This window comes from Adiantum capillus-veneris, chromosome 5 (genome assembly GCF_014529385.1).
Source record: "Adiantum capillus-veneris isolate H3 chromosome 5, ASM1452938v2, whole genome shotgun sequence".
NCBI classification, from domain to species: domain Eukaryota; kingdom Viridiplantae; phylum Streptophyta; class Polypodiopsida; order Polypodiales; family Pteridaceae; genus Adiantum; species Adiantum capillus-veneris.
The window spans coordinates 149,853,084-149,871,857 of record NC_140935.1 but is presented as its reverse complement, the minus strand read 5'-3'; the positions used below and the strand labels follow the sequence as shown (position 1 = coordinate 149,871,857).

The 18,774-nt window shown below is 38.4% G+C and overlaps 1 protein-coding gene across 1 annotated transcript in view; it reads left to right on the top strand.

Annotated features, from left to right (window-relative positions):
- The window catches only part of EMB3113 (Ribosomal protein S5 family protein), a 46,335-nt gene extending 45,368 nt beyond the window's left edge, over positions 1–967 (top strand). The window contains exon 2 of the mRNA XM_086512946.1: positions 624–967. Coding sequence (XP_086369072.1) covers positions 624–873 — 250 coding nt within the window. The 3' untranslated portion in view covers positions 874–967. The remainder of the gene's footprint in view (positions 1–623) is intronic.
- Positions 968–18,774: the final 17,807 nt, after the last annotated feature.

Below are 18,774 nucleotides of genomic sequence, written 5' to 3'. Positions count from 1 at the left end.
GTTCTTGTTTTTGTTTGTTCTGGGTTGTTGGGATCTTGGCTTGCTGTTCTGCTCTCTCTATCAGGTCTCTACAGTGGTATTTCACATGGTCGTCCTTAGAGTCTCTTGCACTGTATTCTTGGAGTTCCCTCCCCAGCTCTGGTTTTCGGGAGCACCTTCAGCAAGTGGACTTGTCTCTATTTTGGTTGACAGCCCCTGGTCTGCTCAAATGCAGCACTCTACTCGTAGCGTGTGGCCGCCTCCTGCAGTTTTCTTGGTGGTTTCTTCTCCATCATCTCCATCTACCGCTTCCTGAGTCCCTTCTGCTTATAGCCTTGGCTTTCAGATGGTACTACTACACTACCATTGCAGATGTTCCGTTCTCCACCTCACCGCTGGTGGTGTTTTGGCAGTTTAGGTCTTTATACAGTTGTAGAGTGAGCTTTTGGTGGGAGTGCCTACCTTTCAGAATCTGATGTCATCCTCTCTCCCCTTAGCTTGCCAGGGCACTTTTTACTCTCTGATCATCATGCCCTCTGAATTCTTGAAGAGTTGATTGACTTTGGAGCTTGTGTGTCAATGGGTGCTTGTTTTGTTTTTTTTCTGAAGGCTGCTATCTAATCAAGCCTACTGTTTTTCTGTAGGGCTGAGGCCAAGTATGGAGCGGCTAAGGTAATGCTCCGGCCAGCTGCTCTGGGTACTGGAGTTATTGCAGGAGGTTCCGTCAGAACTATGCTGGAGCTAGCTGGTGTAGTCAATGGCATGGGAAAAGAGCTGGGTAGTAAGAACCCTTTGAACAATGCACGGGCAGTCGTGGAGGCAGTTACCAGTATGAAAACTTTCAAGGAAGTTTCTGAGAAGAGAGGGATTCCGATGGAGGTTCTATGGCAGTAAATACTATTATTGAGTTTGCCTCATTAAGATGACAGATGACTGTATTTGTATACCACTCAATTTTGGAAGACCTTATGTATCTTCAGACAACAAACTCCCCCCCCCCCCCCTCCCCCTCCCCCTTTTTTTCTCTGCCTCTTTTCCTTCTTGCTCTTCTTGCACACAGATACACCCTCTTTCTCTCCTCTTTCATACATGCCGGTTTCAATTGTATTCCATGGACAACTCAGGGCCCCATTGTCATCTGAAGGTGGTGGTGGCCAGGCTTTCATCCTTTTCTTTTGGACTTCCATTGGGTGCTTAACACTGCATACTGTGGAGGTCTTCTAATGCTTATGACTTGGTTTTGTTTTGAAGTGGGATTATTGCCCCTGGCATAGATTTTTGGTTTTGAAGGGAAGAGGCTTGCCGTAGCTTTTGCTTTGTATGGTATGTAAGTGGTTGCATTGGGTGTACATGTTTGTATGTGATATCATTGTAAGGCTGGGCTGCTCTTTTTTAGATTAAAGACGAATGGTGCATGATCGCTTTTCTTCATGGTCTTTTTGACATGTTTCTTTTCTTTGTTAGGCAAGTTGCTATGCTCCACCTGTTCTTCTTTGGTAAGCATGTGGATATCCATCATGTCCCTCCCTCCATTACCTTTAATCTTCTATACTCAATGGTAGAAATCATCTGGTTTCCTCCCATTTGATACACAGCGCTATCATTCGGTTCTGTGGTTTATCCAGGTACGAGGTATAGTATAACCAGGTAAAGAGCATAATTGTGGATGAGCTGTTTCTCATCAATCCCAATAGTTTGTTATGAGGTTTGTCTGAAATGGGACTCACATCAATCAATGGAACTAGATTTCCACGAACAGCCTGAGCTATTGCTTTCTGATAATCATAACATCAATATGGGACCCAACGAACACTCAGTCTCATCAAAGCTCATGCAATTCTGAAGGTGCAATGCTGCACAAAAGAAAAACAAGATGAGTTTCATTAATGAGAACGCAAGTGATCTTAGTCTTCTTCTCGTTAATAGCCTGGTTTTGTACATACACAGATTCATAATATGGAGTGTAGTTGCAGGAAAGATTTCAAGGCAATGCTTATGACTCATACAGAAACTTTTTAGCAAAAAGATCGCAAAGACATGAATGCCATGGTTTGTAAAATGATACATTGCTAGCTGACTCATGAATAGAAATCCACAGTGTAATGTGCTCATACACATTTTCAACCCTAACCCCCCTGATGCTCCTGATCTTGGGAAGAAACTGCATCATCTGAATAGCTTTTGGTAAGAAAAGCACAAAGGCATGTATGCAGGGCATGCGGAATTGAGACATTCAAGGAGTGCCATGACATACAAAGCAAGCAAGAAATTGACATTCAGAATGTATGAAAACATATAAAACAGCATGGATATACCAAATTTTGTCACCTTATTATGGGAGTGTTAACACACTCAAAATTGTCGGGGCATTCTTCCTTCCCTATTATTTTTATGGCTGGCTTGTAAACATACAGCTCTCGTATCGTTGGGCTAAGACCAATCGGATCCCAATCTAATCATCAAGCATGCCGTCTAGAAGGGTTTTTTTTTGGTTCAAAAAAGTTGACAAGTCTAGTAGTACAAACTTCTTTTGGATTATGTCCTTGTATGTTTCTCTTCCCATTACATTACAAGATCTCAATGGTTATATATGACATTATCATATATTTGCTACTGAGGAGAACTTGACTATGACAAACTACCCATTGCAGGCATATATATGACATGTCAAGTATTGGTTGCAGGGAGATTGTGGAATCCTCTATATTGTGTAGGTTGCAATATTTGACTAAAGTCTTATAGATAATAAATGGAATCCAGACTATAAGAGAAGCAATCATAGGACATCATGGCAAAGGTCTTCTACTAGCAAGCAAAAATATATAGTTAACACTCATGCTAAGAAGGCTAAAAACTTTAGAATCATGCACAAGGGTTGAGAAGAAAGATCAAACATGTTTCGTTGTAGAAGCTACCATCAGTGGTGCTTTACAAGATGGTGGTGTTGGGCTATAGTTAGCAATGATTCTGTGCGATCGATGGAGGGAAGGGGTGTGTGTTAACAGCTAGTTGGATTTCCCATCAAGTGTTTCTCTATTAAGCTGTAAGGTGTACATTCAAGTTTGAGAATGGTGCTTGTAATGGTATTACTATATTTTCGAGAAATGGTTATTTTAAGAGGCTAGGGAATAAAGGACTTCGGGTACCAAAGTGGGTTACTAATTAAATACTTAGACAAAAGGGTTTAGGGAGGATTTTTTGGGTGAATCTTGGTAGAGAGGAAGATGGGTATTTAAAGGTGAAGGAAAGTCAGTGGATTTTTTAGCTAGAAGATTTTTAGCTCAAGGGTTGGGGAGAGGATTTATAAGGTTTTGAAAGTTGGGTCCATTGCTTCGACAAATGTGGGGGGATATGTAGGGATGTATTTTGTAGTCACTTGACGAGGCAAAATGAAGAGGTTTGCTAAGTTGAGTTTATGGTTATGAGGAGTAAAGTGAGTTTTTAAACCCAAGGGAGGAGTAAAATCCCTAAACTTGGAGTTACAATACAGAAACTCATCGTTTGAATAGCTTTAAGAAAAGAAAAGTATGCATCAAGCCATACTTAATTTGAATATTCAAGTACTCCCGTGGCAAGCAAGACATGCAAGGGACTATCATCAAGAATGTGTCAAAACATTTAAAACATCATGGATTCACCAATTTTCAAGGCCATATTATTGCCATGATGTGTATGTACACCCTTAGGGTTGTTGGGCCACTCTTTCAATGAAAATGTTCTTTGTACATTGTGTTATTAATGAGAAGTTGAATAGAGCAAACTACCAATTGCGAGCATTTATTTATCATGTCAAATGTTGGTTGCAAAGAGATGATGTGAAATATTTTAAAGGAATTGATGTACACCATCTTGTGGGTTAACCTCAAGTATTTAAAGAAGAGGCCCCGTTGAAGATGATGTAGATGTTAGTTCCAGGTTGCTATTGTAGATTTTGGCACTAATTATGTTTAAGTGGTACCACCTATAGGGTGGTAGAGATGCAAAGACTCTTATCTTAGGGTATTGTGCATAAATTGTATGGAAGTAAAATAAGTGAAATTGAGATACATCAAGTTAAAATGATACAAGAGGATATTTATAAAAGTGCCTTCAAGCTACAAACGTGGCATTATGAATTTCTTGTTATGCCATTTGGGTTAACTAATGCACCTGCCACTTTCACTCTTATGAACCGTGTTTTCATTGACTATCAACAATTTGTTATCGTGCTTTTTGATGATATTCCTGTGTTTAGTAACAATATGGAATAACATAGAGACCATTGTCACATGTATTTGATTTGCTACAAGAGAACACACTATATTTGAAATCTTGAAAAGAGCACATTCTTTCAAATTGAAATCAAGTATCTAGGTCACATTGTGTCTCAAATGTGGTTTTCCCATGGACGTGAAGATGAAGAGATTGGGTATGTGGTCAACTCCTACAAATTGGCATTAATTGACATCTTTTCTTGGATAATGTATTTATTATAGGAAATTTGTCAAAAAAATTGCATATAAGGCACATTCTCTCACCTTACTCTCGATGAAACCGTAGCATATGTTTGAACTGACTTGCATGACCAATCTTTTTAAGCATTGAAAGAGTAGTTGACCAATGCACCTATTTTGAAACTGTTTGATTTTTCTCATCTATTCTTTGTTGTTGTAATGGGTGGAAAAAGTATAGGTGTTGTACTTATACAAGATAACCATCCCATTGCTTTTGAAACTTGAAAGCTTAAGCTGTTTAAATTGAAGTACGATACTTTGGACAAGGAACTCACAACTAGTGTTCATTGCTTTTAAAAGTCGAAAGTTTAAGCTCTTTAAATCTAAGAACAATACTGTGAACAAGGAACTCACAACTATTGTTCATTTTGAAAACATTACTTACTGGTTCTAATTTTTTCATTCGACTGCATCAACAAAGCATCAAATAGATCTACTGTCAACCTTTAATTTTTGATAGATACATTAAGTGTGCTTCTTTTATTCAAAGTTTTCAGTCCACCATTCAATACAACCTGGAAGAAAATGTCATATTTAATACATCCTTTACATCCATGCTTGATATATATGTATTAGATGATGATTTCAAGATCACATCGTTGCACATGACTGGACATGATTTAATTCATTTTTGGAGTACACCACTCAAGATTTGTTTTTTTTGTTATTTCAAGAAAAAGCTTCTTGTTACTCAACTATTTTCCTCACGATTATTGAAGAGTTGCATAAATTGACATATATTGGCTATAGAGTTCTTTCTGCTATATACCAAAATTTGTGTTATGATTTTATTTATTTTTGGCCTACTATGCGCATTGACATGAAGAAGTATGTTGATTTTTTTTTGGTTTTTCAGAAGGTTAAGTCTGCCATAGGTAAGAAATTGGGTCTTTTCCATCCACTATGCATTCTCGAAAGACCTTGGAAACATATTTTTATGGATTTTGTTATCAGTTTTTCACTTATTGTTCACAAGCATGATATGATCAGGACTATTATTGATCGTTTTTCTAAACAAGCATATTTTATTCCTTGCAAGAAAAGACTCAAGAATATCAAGCTGCACTTGTATTTCTCAAATTTGTGTTCCACGTCATGGTTTGCCAAAGGTAATGAGTTTTTATTGACCACCACAACACTTGATAACCTTAGTACAACACTTGATTTTACTTCCTTCTTTCATCTTAAATCAAATGGACAAATAGAAGTCACAAACCATATTATTATTGACTTGCTTGAAGCATACAGTGTATTCTCAAACAAAGAAATGGGAGGACTACCTACATATTTTGCAATTTTCATATAATCATATCACTCATTCTTTTACTAGTAAGTCATCTTTTGAAGTTACAATGGGTATTCACTTCCAACACATACATATCATTTTTTTAATATTTGTACTTGTTGTTGATAAATTTTCCATGGACTTTCATGAGATCTATGTTAGTATACAATCTAAAATTAAGCATTTACTGGGACAATATACTAAGCATGCCAATAAGCATAGAATAGCTTGTGTTTTTTAAGAAAGAAGATTATAGTTTGTTGCATATTGAAAAGGATTGAATCAAGAGTATGGAAACTAATGCCTTTCCAATTTGGACTTGACTTGGGATCTCACTAGCACATTCACAATATCTTTCACATCAATCTATTGAGACCTTTTTTAGGACCCCTACCCTCTCATCCGATCTATGAAGATCCACTTGCACTTGTAGATCAAAGAAGAGGAACTTATCTCTGCACAAATTGTTAACCATGCGACTATCACTACACACACATGCACGGTCTATAATAGATATCTTTTAACTTTTAAGGCTCACCCTTTGTAGTAGCTTCCTCAACTCTAAGAAGTCCAATCTACATAGTAATCAATCTTATATTAGTTAATCTCTAATAAATTAAGAGAGCACAAAGTAATTAAAATTGCAAGCCCTACTTTCCTATGCATGCCGATGCTTCCCACATATGACACGAAAATCTTGAGGGCAGACAATATCATAACAATGTTTTTGAGTGTAACCTCTTGCCACAAGCCTAGCTGCTCGAAATAGAAAAATCTTAAAGTTACAAGAAAAATTGTTTTTACAATGTCTTTCAATTATTGTTCTAACTCTAGCATGATGTGCATTATGATTCTTAGAGCACAATACGATCATATGATATAGGAGGCTTCCACATCTTAAAGTATTCAACTCTTTCAATGCTTATGTTTTATGTTAGATAGCCACTTAGTGCCACTAACGGTCTTTTTGCTCAGATACTAATATCACAAAGACCATGTGTTATTCGTCATAGTTGCATCGTACTTTAAGTAGATAATTGCAGGTAATTTTTTTTTTCTACATTGTTTATCCCATCAAATCAAACCTACTATGTCTTAGTGCACAACTCAAAATATCCAAGGCATAACAATTTACGCATAGGATATATTGTGGGAGCCAAAATTAGAATAATCAATCAAAGAAACATGCAACTTGCTATCACATGAATTTTTCACAACATAATTCTAGCCTCCTTATATTATGTCAATTTGTGATAAGTACATCATGCACATGCACACTAGTATGATAATCTAAACTATGGATTCATTGATGATTACTTACATGAACTTTCTACTTCATTAGGTTCTAAATGTGATTCTTCACCATCAAAAGTAAGAAACAAAGTATCATAATTATCCGCTAGCTTATATTATCGTAGTACATGAAGAGAATGACTATACACCATGTTCCTAGTAGCTACATCTTGAGTGATTAAAATACAATTTGTTTGTATAGGATACATCATATAGCCCTTCTTCTTAACATTATAACTGGAAAAACACCATTTTCATACTCTTGTCGTCCATTTTTGTAATATCGCTCCACTAAAGAGATTGATCAAGAAACCAAAAACATGCAAATGAGCAATCGGATGGCTTGTGAAATTGACAGATTGTTATGCTAGTAAGACCCCCTAAGCAATACATCAGTGACACAAATAACAACTCTAGGACCCAAAAGGAGTGTGTCAATTGTGACTCTTAACCATGCATCATGCCGTCTCGATAAGAGGCTTACTTTTCTCTTAGATACACAAATTTTTTGGGGCGTATGGGGTACTTTATATTGGTGCCTTACTCCACGCTCATCTAGAGATACAAAAAATTATTTATATATACACCCACCCCTCCTTTGAAAAAATGAAGGTTGGTACTTAGTATCTTGACATATTTTTTACCATACATAGAGATTTTTTGAAACACAAATAACAATTTAAGCTTTGATTTTTAGGAATACTTCTATGCATGTATTTAGTCATAAAGGCATAAAGTACTGTGAAAGCAAAAATAGCCTCTCCTTCTAACCACAAACTCACTATATTCAAGCTACAATTTTCAGATAGCTCGCATTGAGAGACCTTTGGTAAAGGAAGAATTTGCATTTCACCTAATATCTAGAGGCAATCACATTTCAAATTGAGTACCATATCATGTGATTGCTCTGACAAAAAAAATTTTATGTATATAATAAAGGCATAAAGTACTGTGAATAAGCAAAAATAGCCTCTCCTTCTAACCACAAACTCACTATATTCAAGCTACAACTTGCAGGTAGCTCGCATTGAGAGACCTTTGGTAAAGGAAGAATTTGCATTTAACCTAATATCTAGAGGCAATCACATTTCAAATGGAGTACCATATCATGTGATTGATCTGACAATAAAAATTTTATGTATACAGAGGGTTTCTAAAAGACACCCGTAGTGTAAATATATCCAATACATAGGACTATTTTTTATAATCTCTTCATTGCACACATTAGAAGGAAATTTTGATGAAGAATCACCATTAGTGAGGTTATTATGATTATCATTAAAAGTTTTGATACGCATGCCTACCTTGACAAGTTATTTTTTTTGAAAGTGTTCCTTCATCATAGATAGGTACAAAGCATCTCAAAGCAGGAAGGTATTGTTATTAGCAGTCATAAGGAGCACAATTTCATAAAATCCTCTCACAAGGTATGAGATGTTATTGATGCATGTGATAGTATTTTCAAAGGGACAAACTCAAGAGTCTAAAAAATATTAGGCCTCCAGATGTAATGTCTTCATGCACAACTATCTTCAAAGGGACAAACTCAACAGCCTCAAACATGTTATGCCTCCCAATGTTGCCTCAGTTGGAAATCTACACCATCCAGTGAGCTTCCTCAACCAGATGGCTTTGATACTTACCAAATATTTATGATATTGTTGAATAGCATGGGTGGTAGTCACATCATGATATAAAATTCTTCAAAAAATTAAAATTACAACATTTTTTGGGAGGGGAGGATCATCTATCATGTGAGAAATGTGAAGATTGCCTCCAAATGGGTGCAAAAATGCTATGTAGAAAAAGTCATGTGCACCAATGAGGAGGAAATTCCAACCTCTAGGTATTAACATTAATCTTTTGTATTGATTTAGAAAGGTATTGATCACAAATTTTGTGGACCTTGAAGGGTACTATAGAGCCATCATTGATGCCATTATTTCTTAGATGGTTTTAGATGCCAATTTTTTAAAATCTAACTTGGAGTGTATAACTCTTGATGCTTCATGATCCACAATGATTAAGCTGTTATGAATATTTAGTTGGTTTTTATGATATTTAATTTCTAAATTTTGTTCTTTCAAGCAACCTTTCTTTTTTGGTTTACATTTGCCACAATTTTGTTAATTTTGGTCAGCAAGCAATTGATATGGTATTTACAGCACAAGAAAAAATTTGCTATCATTTATGGTAAACACACTAGATAGACATGTTTCTTTATCTTTGAGATTATTTTATTCAAATTTGGTTTTGTGATTTGGGTATGAGTTTAGTTTTTTTTTTTTTTTTGCAAAACTCACAATTGTGAGTGGATAGTATTAAGAACATCAGAAATATACACCAACCTCGAGCTTGGACCGAGCCTTGAGGGTCAAAGGATTACAAGTTTTCTGCTTGACATAGAGATCACAACTACTCCTAGGCTTTACTTATTACAAGATGTCACGTATTGTTCTAGACCAGTCCTTTGAGGCTTGTTTGCCTCCGATCATGTGGATCGTCACTCCTCTCTCTTGTATTATTTCACCAAAGCTTGCCACAGCCCAGGTGTGAGTTTAGTTTTCTTTTATGTGATAAGTTGATAGACATAAGCTCTTTCTTTTTATCACTCTTCTAAATACCTTGAAGAGACATTAGCTCTTCTTTAATGTGATAAATTGATAGACATAAGCTCCTTCTTTTTCTCACTCTTCGCTTCACGAATAGTGATCTGCATCCATTGTGGGTTGAATGGATGCACATTAAGTGGGTTAACAACAAAGGTCCATGTCTGGCTCCATTTTCTTATTTGTTGGAGTAACTATATCTTGACGATCATGTCTCCAAGATTTCACGTCTTCTTCTACTATCAAGGCTAAGTACCTCTCCCTCTCGGTGCACCCCTACTGTGCAGTGACACCCCCCCCCCCCCCCCCCCCCCCCCCCCCCCCCCCCCAAAACCAATTTTTTTAATAATAAACTAAAATCGTATTCAACCTTTATGTCACTTGCCATGTTTTTTGGATGTTGTTTTACTTTGTGTTTTGCACATAGGTCTTTGTTTGCTTTTTCTTGTTTTGTGCATGTTTGTCTACAATTTTTGCTTTGCATTTTTTGCTTGTCAATTTTGGTGGTTCAATTTATGAATGAGTGTCGATATGTTTGTACTTGGACGCTTGTGTGTGGGGGTGGGTGAGTGTAGGCTACTTGTTTTGCTCATTGTTTTTCCTTTTTTTTTTTCCCCTTCCCTTGTCTGTTAGGTTCACCTTTAGCTAGGGATGGTTGACAGGTGCCAACTCTGTTTTGAGTGATGGGAGTGGTCTCGATGGGGTCTTTAGAGCCTTATATGCAGCTCTTTCCCCCAACATCCCTCATACTTCTTGCACGTTGCAATTACCAAAGCCCTTTGGATTGATGTCAGAGATGGTGGAATGCTTCTTTTTCCTATGATCTTTAAGATTTTTGATGCAAGAATATTTTTCCTTTGCTCTTATGGTTTCTTGATCCCACAAGTAGCCACTTGGCAAGATCTAAGCCATTGCCCTTGACCCAAATCACACGGCCTCAAATAAGCAGGGCATCCTTTTATACTATCTATTGTAAAATCAACATGTTTGTAAACTTAGCACCTGGATACGCCTTTTGGCATGCATCTATTGTGACAAAATGCTAAAAACAAACATTTATTGAAAGCATGACATTAAGCTTCCTATGTACTTTGCCTACATTGCCCATGTTAATAGGATTAAGGCTTATCACACGACTTCTTTTCTGATTTCTTGCGTTGATTGTCCATGTCTTGTTGCATATGCTTTATAGAAAGCACTTTTTGATGCAAAAATAGTTGTGTCTCCAACCATTTTACATCGTCGCCACTATCTACCATAGGTTGTATACTTGTTGTGCTACAAGTGATAGCACAACAAGTGTGTACTGTTTCTTGGTGATAATCGCAAGGAGCTTTTGACAACTTTCCATATAGCAAGTCCCTGTCAAAGTCGACGATGCGGAAGTGTAGAGACCAAGGGGACTGAGAGAGAGAGAGAGAGAGAGAGAGAGAGAGAGAGAGAGAGAGAGAGAGAGAGAGAGAGAGAGAGAGAGAGAGACTCCTGAACCAATCAACCTTGGTGATGAATAACTGCATGTGTACCCAGGACTTTGACAAATAAGTAAAATAAATACCTAAAAGCCAAACTAAATAATGGGATCAGATTGGGTAGTTCACTTGAGATGCCAAAACTCTAACACCCTCTCTGCACCTCATAGTGGACATTAGTAGTGGGACCAAGTCGATGAAGAAGCTACCATGGACACCCCAATAGAAGGCCTTGGACTACTAGATACACCTCGATGTTGCTCTCCTCAACCTTGTACCTGAAAGTAATGCCATCTTGAGCATCGGTTGCCGTTGCAGAAACTTTGAACTATAGACCAAACTTTGTCCAATAATCCCAGTTTTACAAAATATAAAACTACAAGATAATGAACTGTGGAACACATCATGTCCATGATCCGACCAACAACAATGAATTGGCATGCCCATCCATAGTGTTTTAGACGTCTGATTGGTTCCCTGCCAGATGCATGTGCATTGAACTCCAACCTACTGCTCTAAACACCAATAGATTGAACTCCAACACAAGGGTCCAAATTAATTATAGGGAGCATTGCTTGCGCCTCTCTACCACTCACAAGCCTCTCTCTAACTGAAGCTAGTGGCGACCCTTGTCATTTGACTAGAGATCTGAAGTCAAGGCCACTGTGGCCACTGCCACGAGTGTCATGGCCACTGCCACGAGTGTCATGTCTATCTCCTCTGTCAAATCTTTATTACCGTAATCTTTGTCCAGCTTGCCTTTATCCTTTACTTCCTGTGAGTTCCTGCTTTTTCCTTTGGGTTCAAACTCTAGATCCAAACAAAGCATCAAGTCACATTCTTGACAACTGAGATCATACCTCGTGGGTACCAAGGCAGCTAGCTGAGTACTGGTACTGCCATCCTTGTCCAACTGAGCTTTACCACTGTCCTTTAACGAACTCCACCATTTGATTTTGACTTCATAAACTCCAGCCAAACAATTTGTTAGGTTCTTTGAGAACTGTGCCGGTGCACAGGCCGCTAGATCAATGGTTGACGATTTGTTATCCATAGCTTTTGGTTGGTTTTGGTCGATGTCCTTGGCCCGCGAGCAAGGGAGGGACATATTGAAGTTGCAAGATCTGGTAATTGGGTACCTTCTGGCACTTTAAAAAATGGCTGTACAAACCAAGCCGCAAATGCTCCAAGCCGATTCAATTCTACCACAAAGGAAGCTCCACACGCAATGGGCTCCGCACAATTTGCTATCCCTCTCTGAAATCTAAAACTTTGTCGTCGATGCTTTTCACATTTACCTGTGGTAGGCCTCGAACAAATCCAAAGCTCCAGAAGAAATCCAAGCTGATGGACTCGTCAGCAATGCCCAAGCTGCAAAATCTCCAAGTCTTCATCAAAATGCTCCAATGGCCCAATCCCCAAGGTCGTCCAAGACTAGGCCACAAAACTCCTTCGTTGGCTCCCAAATTGTCACCAAGCTAGACCACTGGCCTAGCATTTGAAAACGCTGGCCATTGTGGGCTCGCTGCCTTGGTGCATCATTTCAAAACGATCGAGACTGTCATTGGCATCTCAAAACACAGGTGCATTGTAGTGCAATCGGCAAAGGGCTGGTTTCGACAACATTTTAAAACGCCGTCTCACAAGGCGGGGGGGGGGGGGGGGGGGGGGGGGGGGAAGACCAAGTGGCGCCAAGGCAAGGGGTGGTGAGCGCCGACAACAAAAGTGGCTACGTTTTAAAACGCAGGGGCAGGAGAGGGAAGCAGAGCGACAAGAGGGTTCCTCCACAATGAGCTCTTCTCTAAGGCAGCTTCATCACGCCAAGTCTCTTCACGCGCTAAGCTCCACCAAGAAGCTTTGATACCATGTCAAAGTTGATGATGCTGAAGCGTAGAGACCAAGGGGAGTGAGCAGAGAGAGAGAGAGAGAGAGTCTCCTGAACCAATCAACCTTGGCAATGAATAGCTGAATGTGTATACAATCGAGGCAATGTGTATACAATGGAGGCAAGAGGTTGCTTATATGGCAATCTTAGTAAATTTCCCTACCCAAGAGTTTGAGAAATAAGTAAAATAAATACCTAAAAGCCAAACTAAATAATGGGATCAGATTGGGCAGTTCACTTGAGATGCCAAAACTCTAACAGTCCCATCACGCTTGATGAAGTTGTTAGATAAAACTAGCAACTTAAGGATTAATTTTTTGTTAGAACTAGCAAAGGCATTAATTAGAAGAAACTACCGTATAGTAGTTTAGTGATTGCTAGATGAAATCAACAAGTTCGTCCTCCCTATCGAGCTACCATATGGTAGCTAAGCATAGTTTCTAATTGGAAGTAGCAAGTTCATCCTCCCTATGGAGTTACCGTATGGTAGCTAAGCGTAGTTGCTAGGTGGAAGTAGCAATACTATATTTTCCATTCATTTTTCATAAGCTTGTTGAAAGAGGCTATCATAGAACAATTTAACACATTGCTAGTTCAACCATCTACACACTAATATTGAGAGGATATCTCAATTATGACCACTAGTTATGGTTAAACAAATGAACGCTTGATAGTGAAACTAATCCATGAAAAATATATATACAAGGTTAAAGCTGAAGAAAAAAGGGAGCATTTGTATGCATGGTACAAGTTGAAACAAATGAAATGAAAATGGAATTTTCTACCTAAGTTCACCCTATTTAGAGAATTATATGTAGTTATACTTCTTCGGTCCAACTAGATTTTAATTGAAGTCATCTTTACACTTGAATGACTCCAATATATATGTGACTGAAATGACAGTATACCCTCGAATGAATTAAATTGTTTTTGCTTTATTGTGACAAAGTAAAATGAGATACAAATGCACTCCACATGTTCCCAACTGTTCTCAATCTTACACTTACACTTACACTCCATTGAATTTTTTGTTTCTTAGCTAGTATAAAAATGATCCAATAGCTTTTGGTAGGTCCAATTAAGTGCAATCAAGGGCGAAATGGATGTAACCATTTTGTGCATTGAGTCCAATTAAGTGAAAATTGACATTAATAGCATTTCATTTTGCATCAAGTTTAATTTACTACATGTGATTCTTACTTCTACTCAAGCATGAATCATTTTAGTAAACTTCAATGTTGTAATTTGTGCCATCGATGCACCAAATCTAGTTTTATGCAACTTCAGTTTCACCATACTACATTTTTTGTCCACCTCTCTTGGGCTCTGTTTCACTTTATTGTCCTTAAATGGTTGGCCTACTTGTCCTTGAACTGATCAAATTGCATGCAAATGGTGCACATTAACTAGATTGGGTGCAATAGGATGAAATAATGTGACCCAACATGCATTCAAGCATCATTTCAATCAATTTTTCCTTCGTTGCACCTGCTTGAACCCATTTGAAGATTAGGAGACTTTCTTGTATTTTGTTGTCTCTAAGTGGTTGCACTTCGATCCAATTGACAATCCTTTTATACTTGGTGCCTAATCACATTGTACACTACCTGGTTAAGACCAGGTGCTCTCCCATGTGAGGATCAACACGCATAGCAGAAGGGCAAATGGTGAGGCATGGTGTGTGTCTTTGGCAAGAGGGAGATTCAATTGGCAGCAAGGGTCTAGGGATGTTGCTTATGCCGAGGCATGGGAGAGAATGTGGAATTGATTCCCATGATGAGGTTGACGCATTCAACATACACGAGTTCATTATAGATTGGGTCAGCAACAAGGTTGGAATCATAGAAGAGAATGTGTGGGCATTGCTCTTGACATGAGAATCCCGGATGGGTTGAATTCTAGATGTCTTTGACCTCCAATGTTTTGATGAAGCCAACTTTTTAGATGTGCAAAGCAAGAGCCTCATAGTAGTGGATCTGCTACACTCAATTTAGGATTGGAAGAATTCTAGGCTTTCCACATCAAGAGTCATGCTTGACAAGGATGATGAGAGAGAGAATGAACTTGTTGCATAGGTAGCATGTGGACTTTTTAGAGGAGCAATCACGGATGTGGAAGGTGTCTACAAGGTGGTAATTGTTGGTGACTCTAGGATTGCTGCTACATTGGTGATTTAGAAACTCCAAGGATGTCTTTGCTATTTTGAAACCCCTTATGGCTACTTAGATGGGTACTTTTAGCTATTTTGAAACCTTTTATGGCTACGTAGCTGGGTAGCTAGTCGTTAAAGACATTTTTGTGGTCCAATCTCTATTGGGTCTCTATTTAGAGATGCTCTAGGACTTATAGTAGAATGATGGTCTAAAAATATAAACAAATTTGATGTGTTCAAATGTGAAGGCCTGCCTAGGTTTTAATAGAAATTTACACTTCTCATGGTACTTTACTAATACCTTTCGTTGTTTCTATGTAGGTGCAAGGACCATGAACCAATTGCACGTTGTATGTGTCAAAATCTAATATGTTTGATGACCAGATTCTAGCTTTTCCATAGGAAGACTACATTTTGTGCTACCATTGGAGAACTTGAAGTGGAAGTAGAGGTCCTTTGAATGTTTTTTTTAACATTTACAGGGCAACACCTATTCAGGCTTGGCTTTGTTGAATTCATACTTTTATATTATGTATTATGGGATCTGTACAAGCTTGTGTCTTCTTATACATATATCAATGATTATTGATGCAGTTTCGTGCTTAGTCATGAAATGTTAATTGCCCTAGAATTAGGATCATTAAGCGTGCTTTATCAAGTTGATACAGAAAATACTAAATGGGCTTACTAGTTTTGATGACACACCATCTTTTGGAAGTGCAAACTAGTAAGTGGAAAAATTTTCTTGATTCATCTAGTAGTTTATTACCATGGCTCCTCAAACTTGCTACATGGGAAGAAAATTACTTGATGATTTATATGAGTATTCTCACCCTTAATAGTCTGCACTATTGCTAGATGTGTGTTCTCAAACTAGTAAAACACCTTGCAATTTTATATATATTACCATAAAAGAAGATGTCCAATGCTCCTTATGAATATATTGGCGATTACATGTGAGGTGCATAGTTGAAAGAGACTTGCATGAGAGTCTAATGTGACTATATTTTTGTGACATATTGGGTATAGGAGACTAAACAAAAATGGCACCCTCCGTGTCCATTCATATTGTAACACCGTATGCTCTAGCTAGTCTAAGTTGTTTGAGATGCAACCCCCTACACTCATCACCATTCATATTGTTATTTGCCCTAAAAGAAAGACTCAAGAAAAGGAGAAAGTTAGCATTTAGATTAAGTCTTCCCTGGGATTTTAAATGTCCATAATGATAGATGGAGAATCAAAGATCTACATAAGGATCTTGATCCCGCTTGCCCAGAGGCCCTGCCCAAGCTACCTGGTTTGCCCGGCCCATATCAGCCCCCCTTCCCACAACCATTGGCCCTACCCTTGAATCTCTTGATATCCTAAGGCCACTAGCCCTTTTAAGGCCTTGCTCCCACAAGTTGACTGCCAGCAGCATCAAGGCTGACAAAAAGGCAGCTCGCACCGACCGTGGCACTACAACACTTCAAAGAAGATTATTACCAAGATTTACACTCCAAGGCAACCAAAAAGTCCCAAGGGCTTCTAAAGGCAATCAAAGAAAAAAAAAATCAAAGTTCCAAAGAATTCAAAAGAGCTTGAACATCAAAAACCTACTCCAATGGCTTCAAAGAGGGGCTTCACAAAGGAATCTCTCTCTCTCTCTCTCTCTCTCTCTCTCTCTCTCTCTCTCTCTCTCTCTCTCTCTCTCTCTCTCTCTCTCAACTTGCCATAAAATGAATCCATCCAAGCACAATAAACTTCAAATAAATTTCAAAATTTTAACGGGAATTTGTGCTCGTGTGAAGAGGTAGACACTGGCTGGGAGAGTCTCCTAAGCTAAGACCCCTCTATTAGCACAACGGGAGAGAAGGGAATAGAAAAGTACAATAGGGAAGGGTTTCACACTTGAAAAACAAAGTTAAGGGGATACATGATGAGAAAATGTTTATGGTCTGTTATCAATACTGCCTTAGAACAACAAGTTGACACCAATGGAGTGCACACTAGGGCATCTACACTCATAGCAAGTGCACATAATTTGGCCAAAGTTGAAAAAGCATTTGGAATTATCATCACCTCCTGCTTGACAACTATGTGCAGCATTTCATAGAGGAATGCAAGCATGCACATGAAGTTTGGCATGTTCTAGAGAGAAACTTTGGAGCTAGGGCCAAAAGAAGTAAAGTTAGTCTCAAAAGACAACTTTACAAGATCAATATGACTGAAGGTGAGGACACTTCTAGCCTAGTAAATAGTCTTAAGAGCATTGTCACACAACTCACTTACATCCAATGTAAAGTACCAGAAGATGAAAAAGTGGTCGTACTATTAAGTGCACTTTCACCTTCTTATGACCGCTTAGTCACCATTCTTGAAGAGAAAGAACCGGTTCCACCTTTCCAAGATGTCATAAACTCAATTCAAGTAGAAGTAAGAAAGCTCTATGAAAGCAAAAGACTCATTAACATCATCAAGAGGGGCTTTTGTAACGACATCCTCAAGGGGAAGATATTTGCCATCGACGTCATCAATTGGGAGAAAGTGTTATGAATGTGGAAGAATGGGACACATAGAGAAATATTGCTACACAAACTAACCTTGCAAGAAATGTGGGAAGAAGGGACACCCTCCTTCTTGATGCTACTCAAATGGAGGCAATAGCAGTGGAGAAAGCAATAGTAGTAGAAGAAGCAACAGAAGCTACGAAGGAAAGAGATCTATCAAAGGATCAACTTACATAGTAGAAGATGAAGAAGAAGACAAAGGCGAGAACAACCTTGTCTTCTATGACAACATATTTAGAAGATGCAGCCTCTCTACTTGTAGGGGAGGACTTTTATTTTCATGTGTGGATACTATCATCCTGTATGGATTTTGTCAACATGTGTGAATTTTACCAATTTGTGTGGATTTTGTCAACATGTGTGGATTTTACCATCTTGTATGAATACCAACTTATCATCCTGTGTGGATATTGCATCTTCAGTATTTTGTCTTAGTCCAAATCCCAAGGGGAGGATTGTAAAGTGTGGGTTTTGTCCTAGAGTCTAAGTGAAGGAGGGAAGAGGGGGAATTATGTCCCATGTAATGCATCAAGCTGTAGAGCTATTTAAAGCTCACTTTTATGAATAAACAACACAATTCAAGTTTTCACTACATGCTTGTCCTTGGTGAGCATGTGCTAAGCTAAGTCAATACTCAAGATTGTGTTTATGAGTCCAAGCTAATCTATCTTGGAACCTATTCACTCGAGTGATAATCTTGCTTACACACACTCTCATCCACCCTAGCTACACGATCCCATTCCCATCACTTGCTAGCTAGTATGTCCCCTATCACATGATACATGACCTCTATGTGTTTTGACTTGGAGTGAAATAGGGGATTCTTTGCTAACACAATAGCACTCAGATTGTCACAATACAACATGTCATAATAATCAATATCTAATTCTCCTAAATGATTTTCTCATATTAAAATGATCATTTAATGTGGGGAAGGCCAGGGGAGAAAAAGCTAGAATATTGGTTAAGCTAGCAGACCGGCCACATTAGGGATCCAAAGGAGGGAAAATAGGGATCCAAAGGGGGGGCCATCTGCAAAAGAGCCATGTGCAACAAT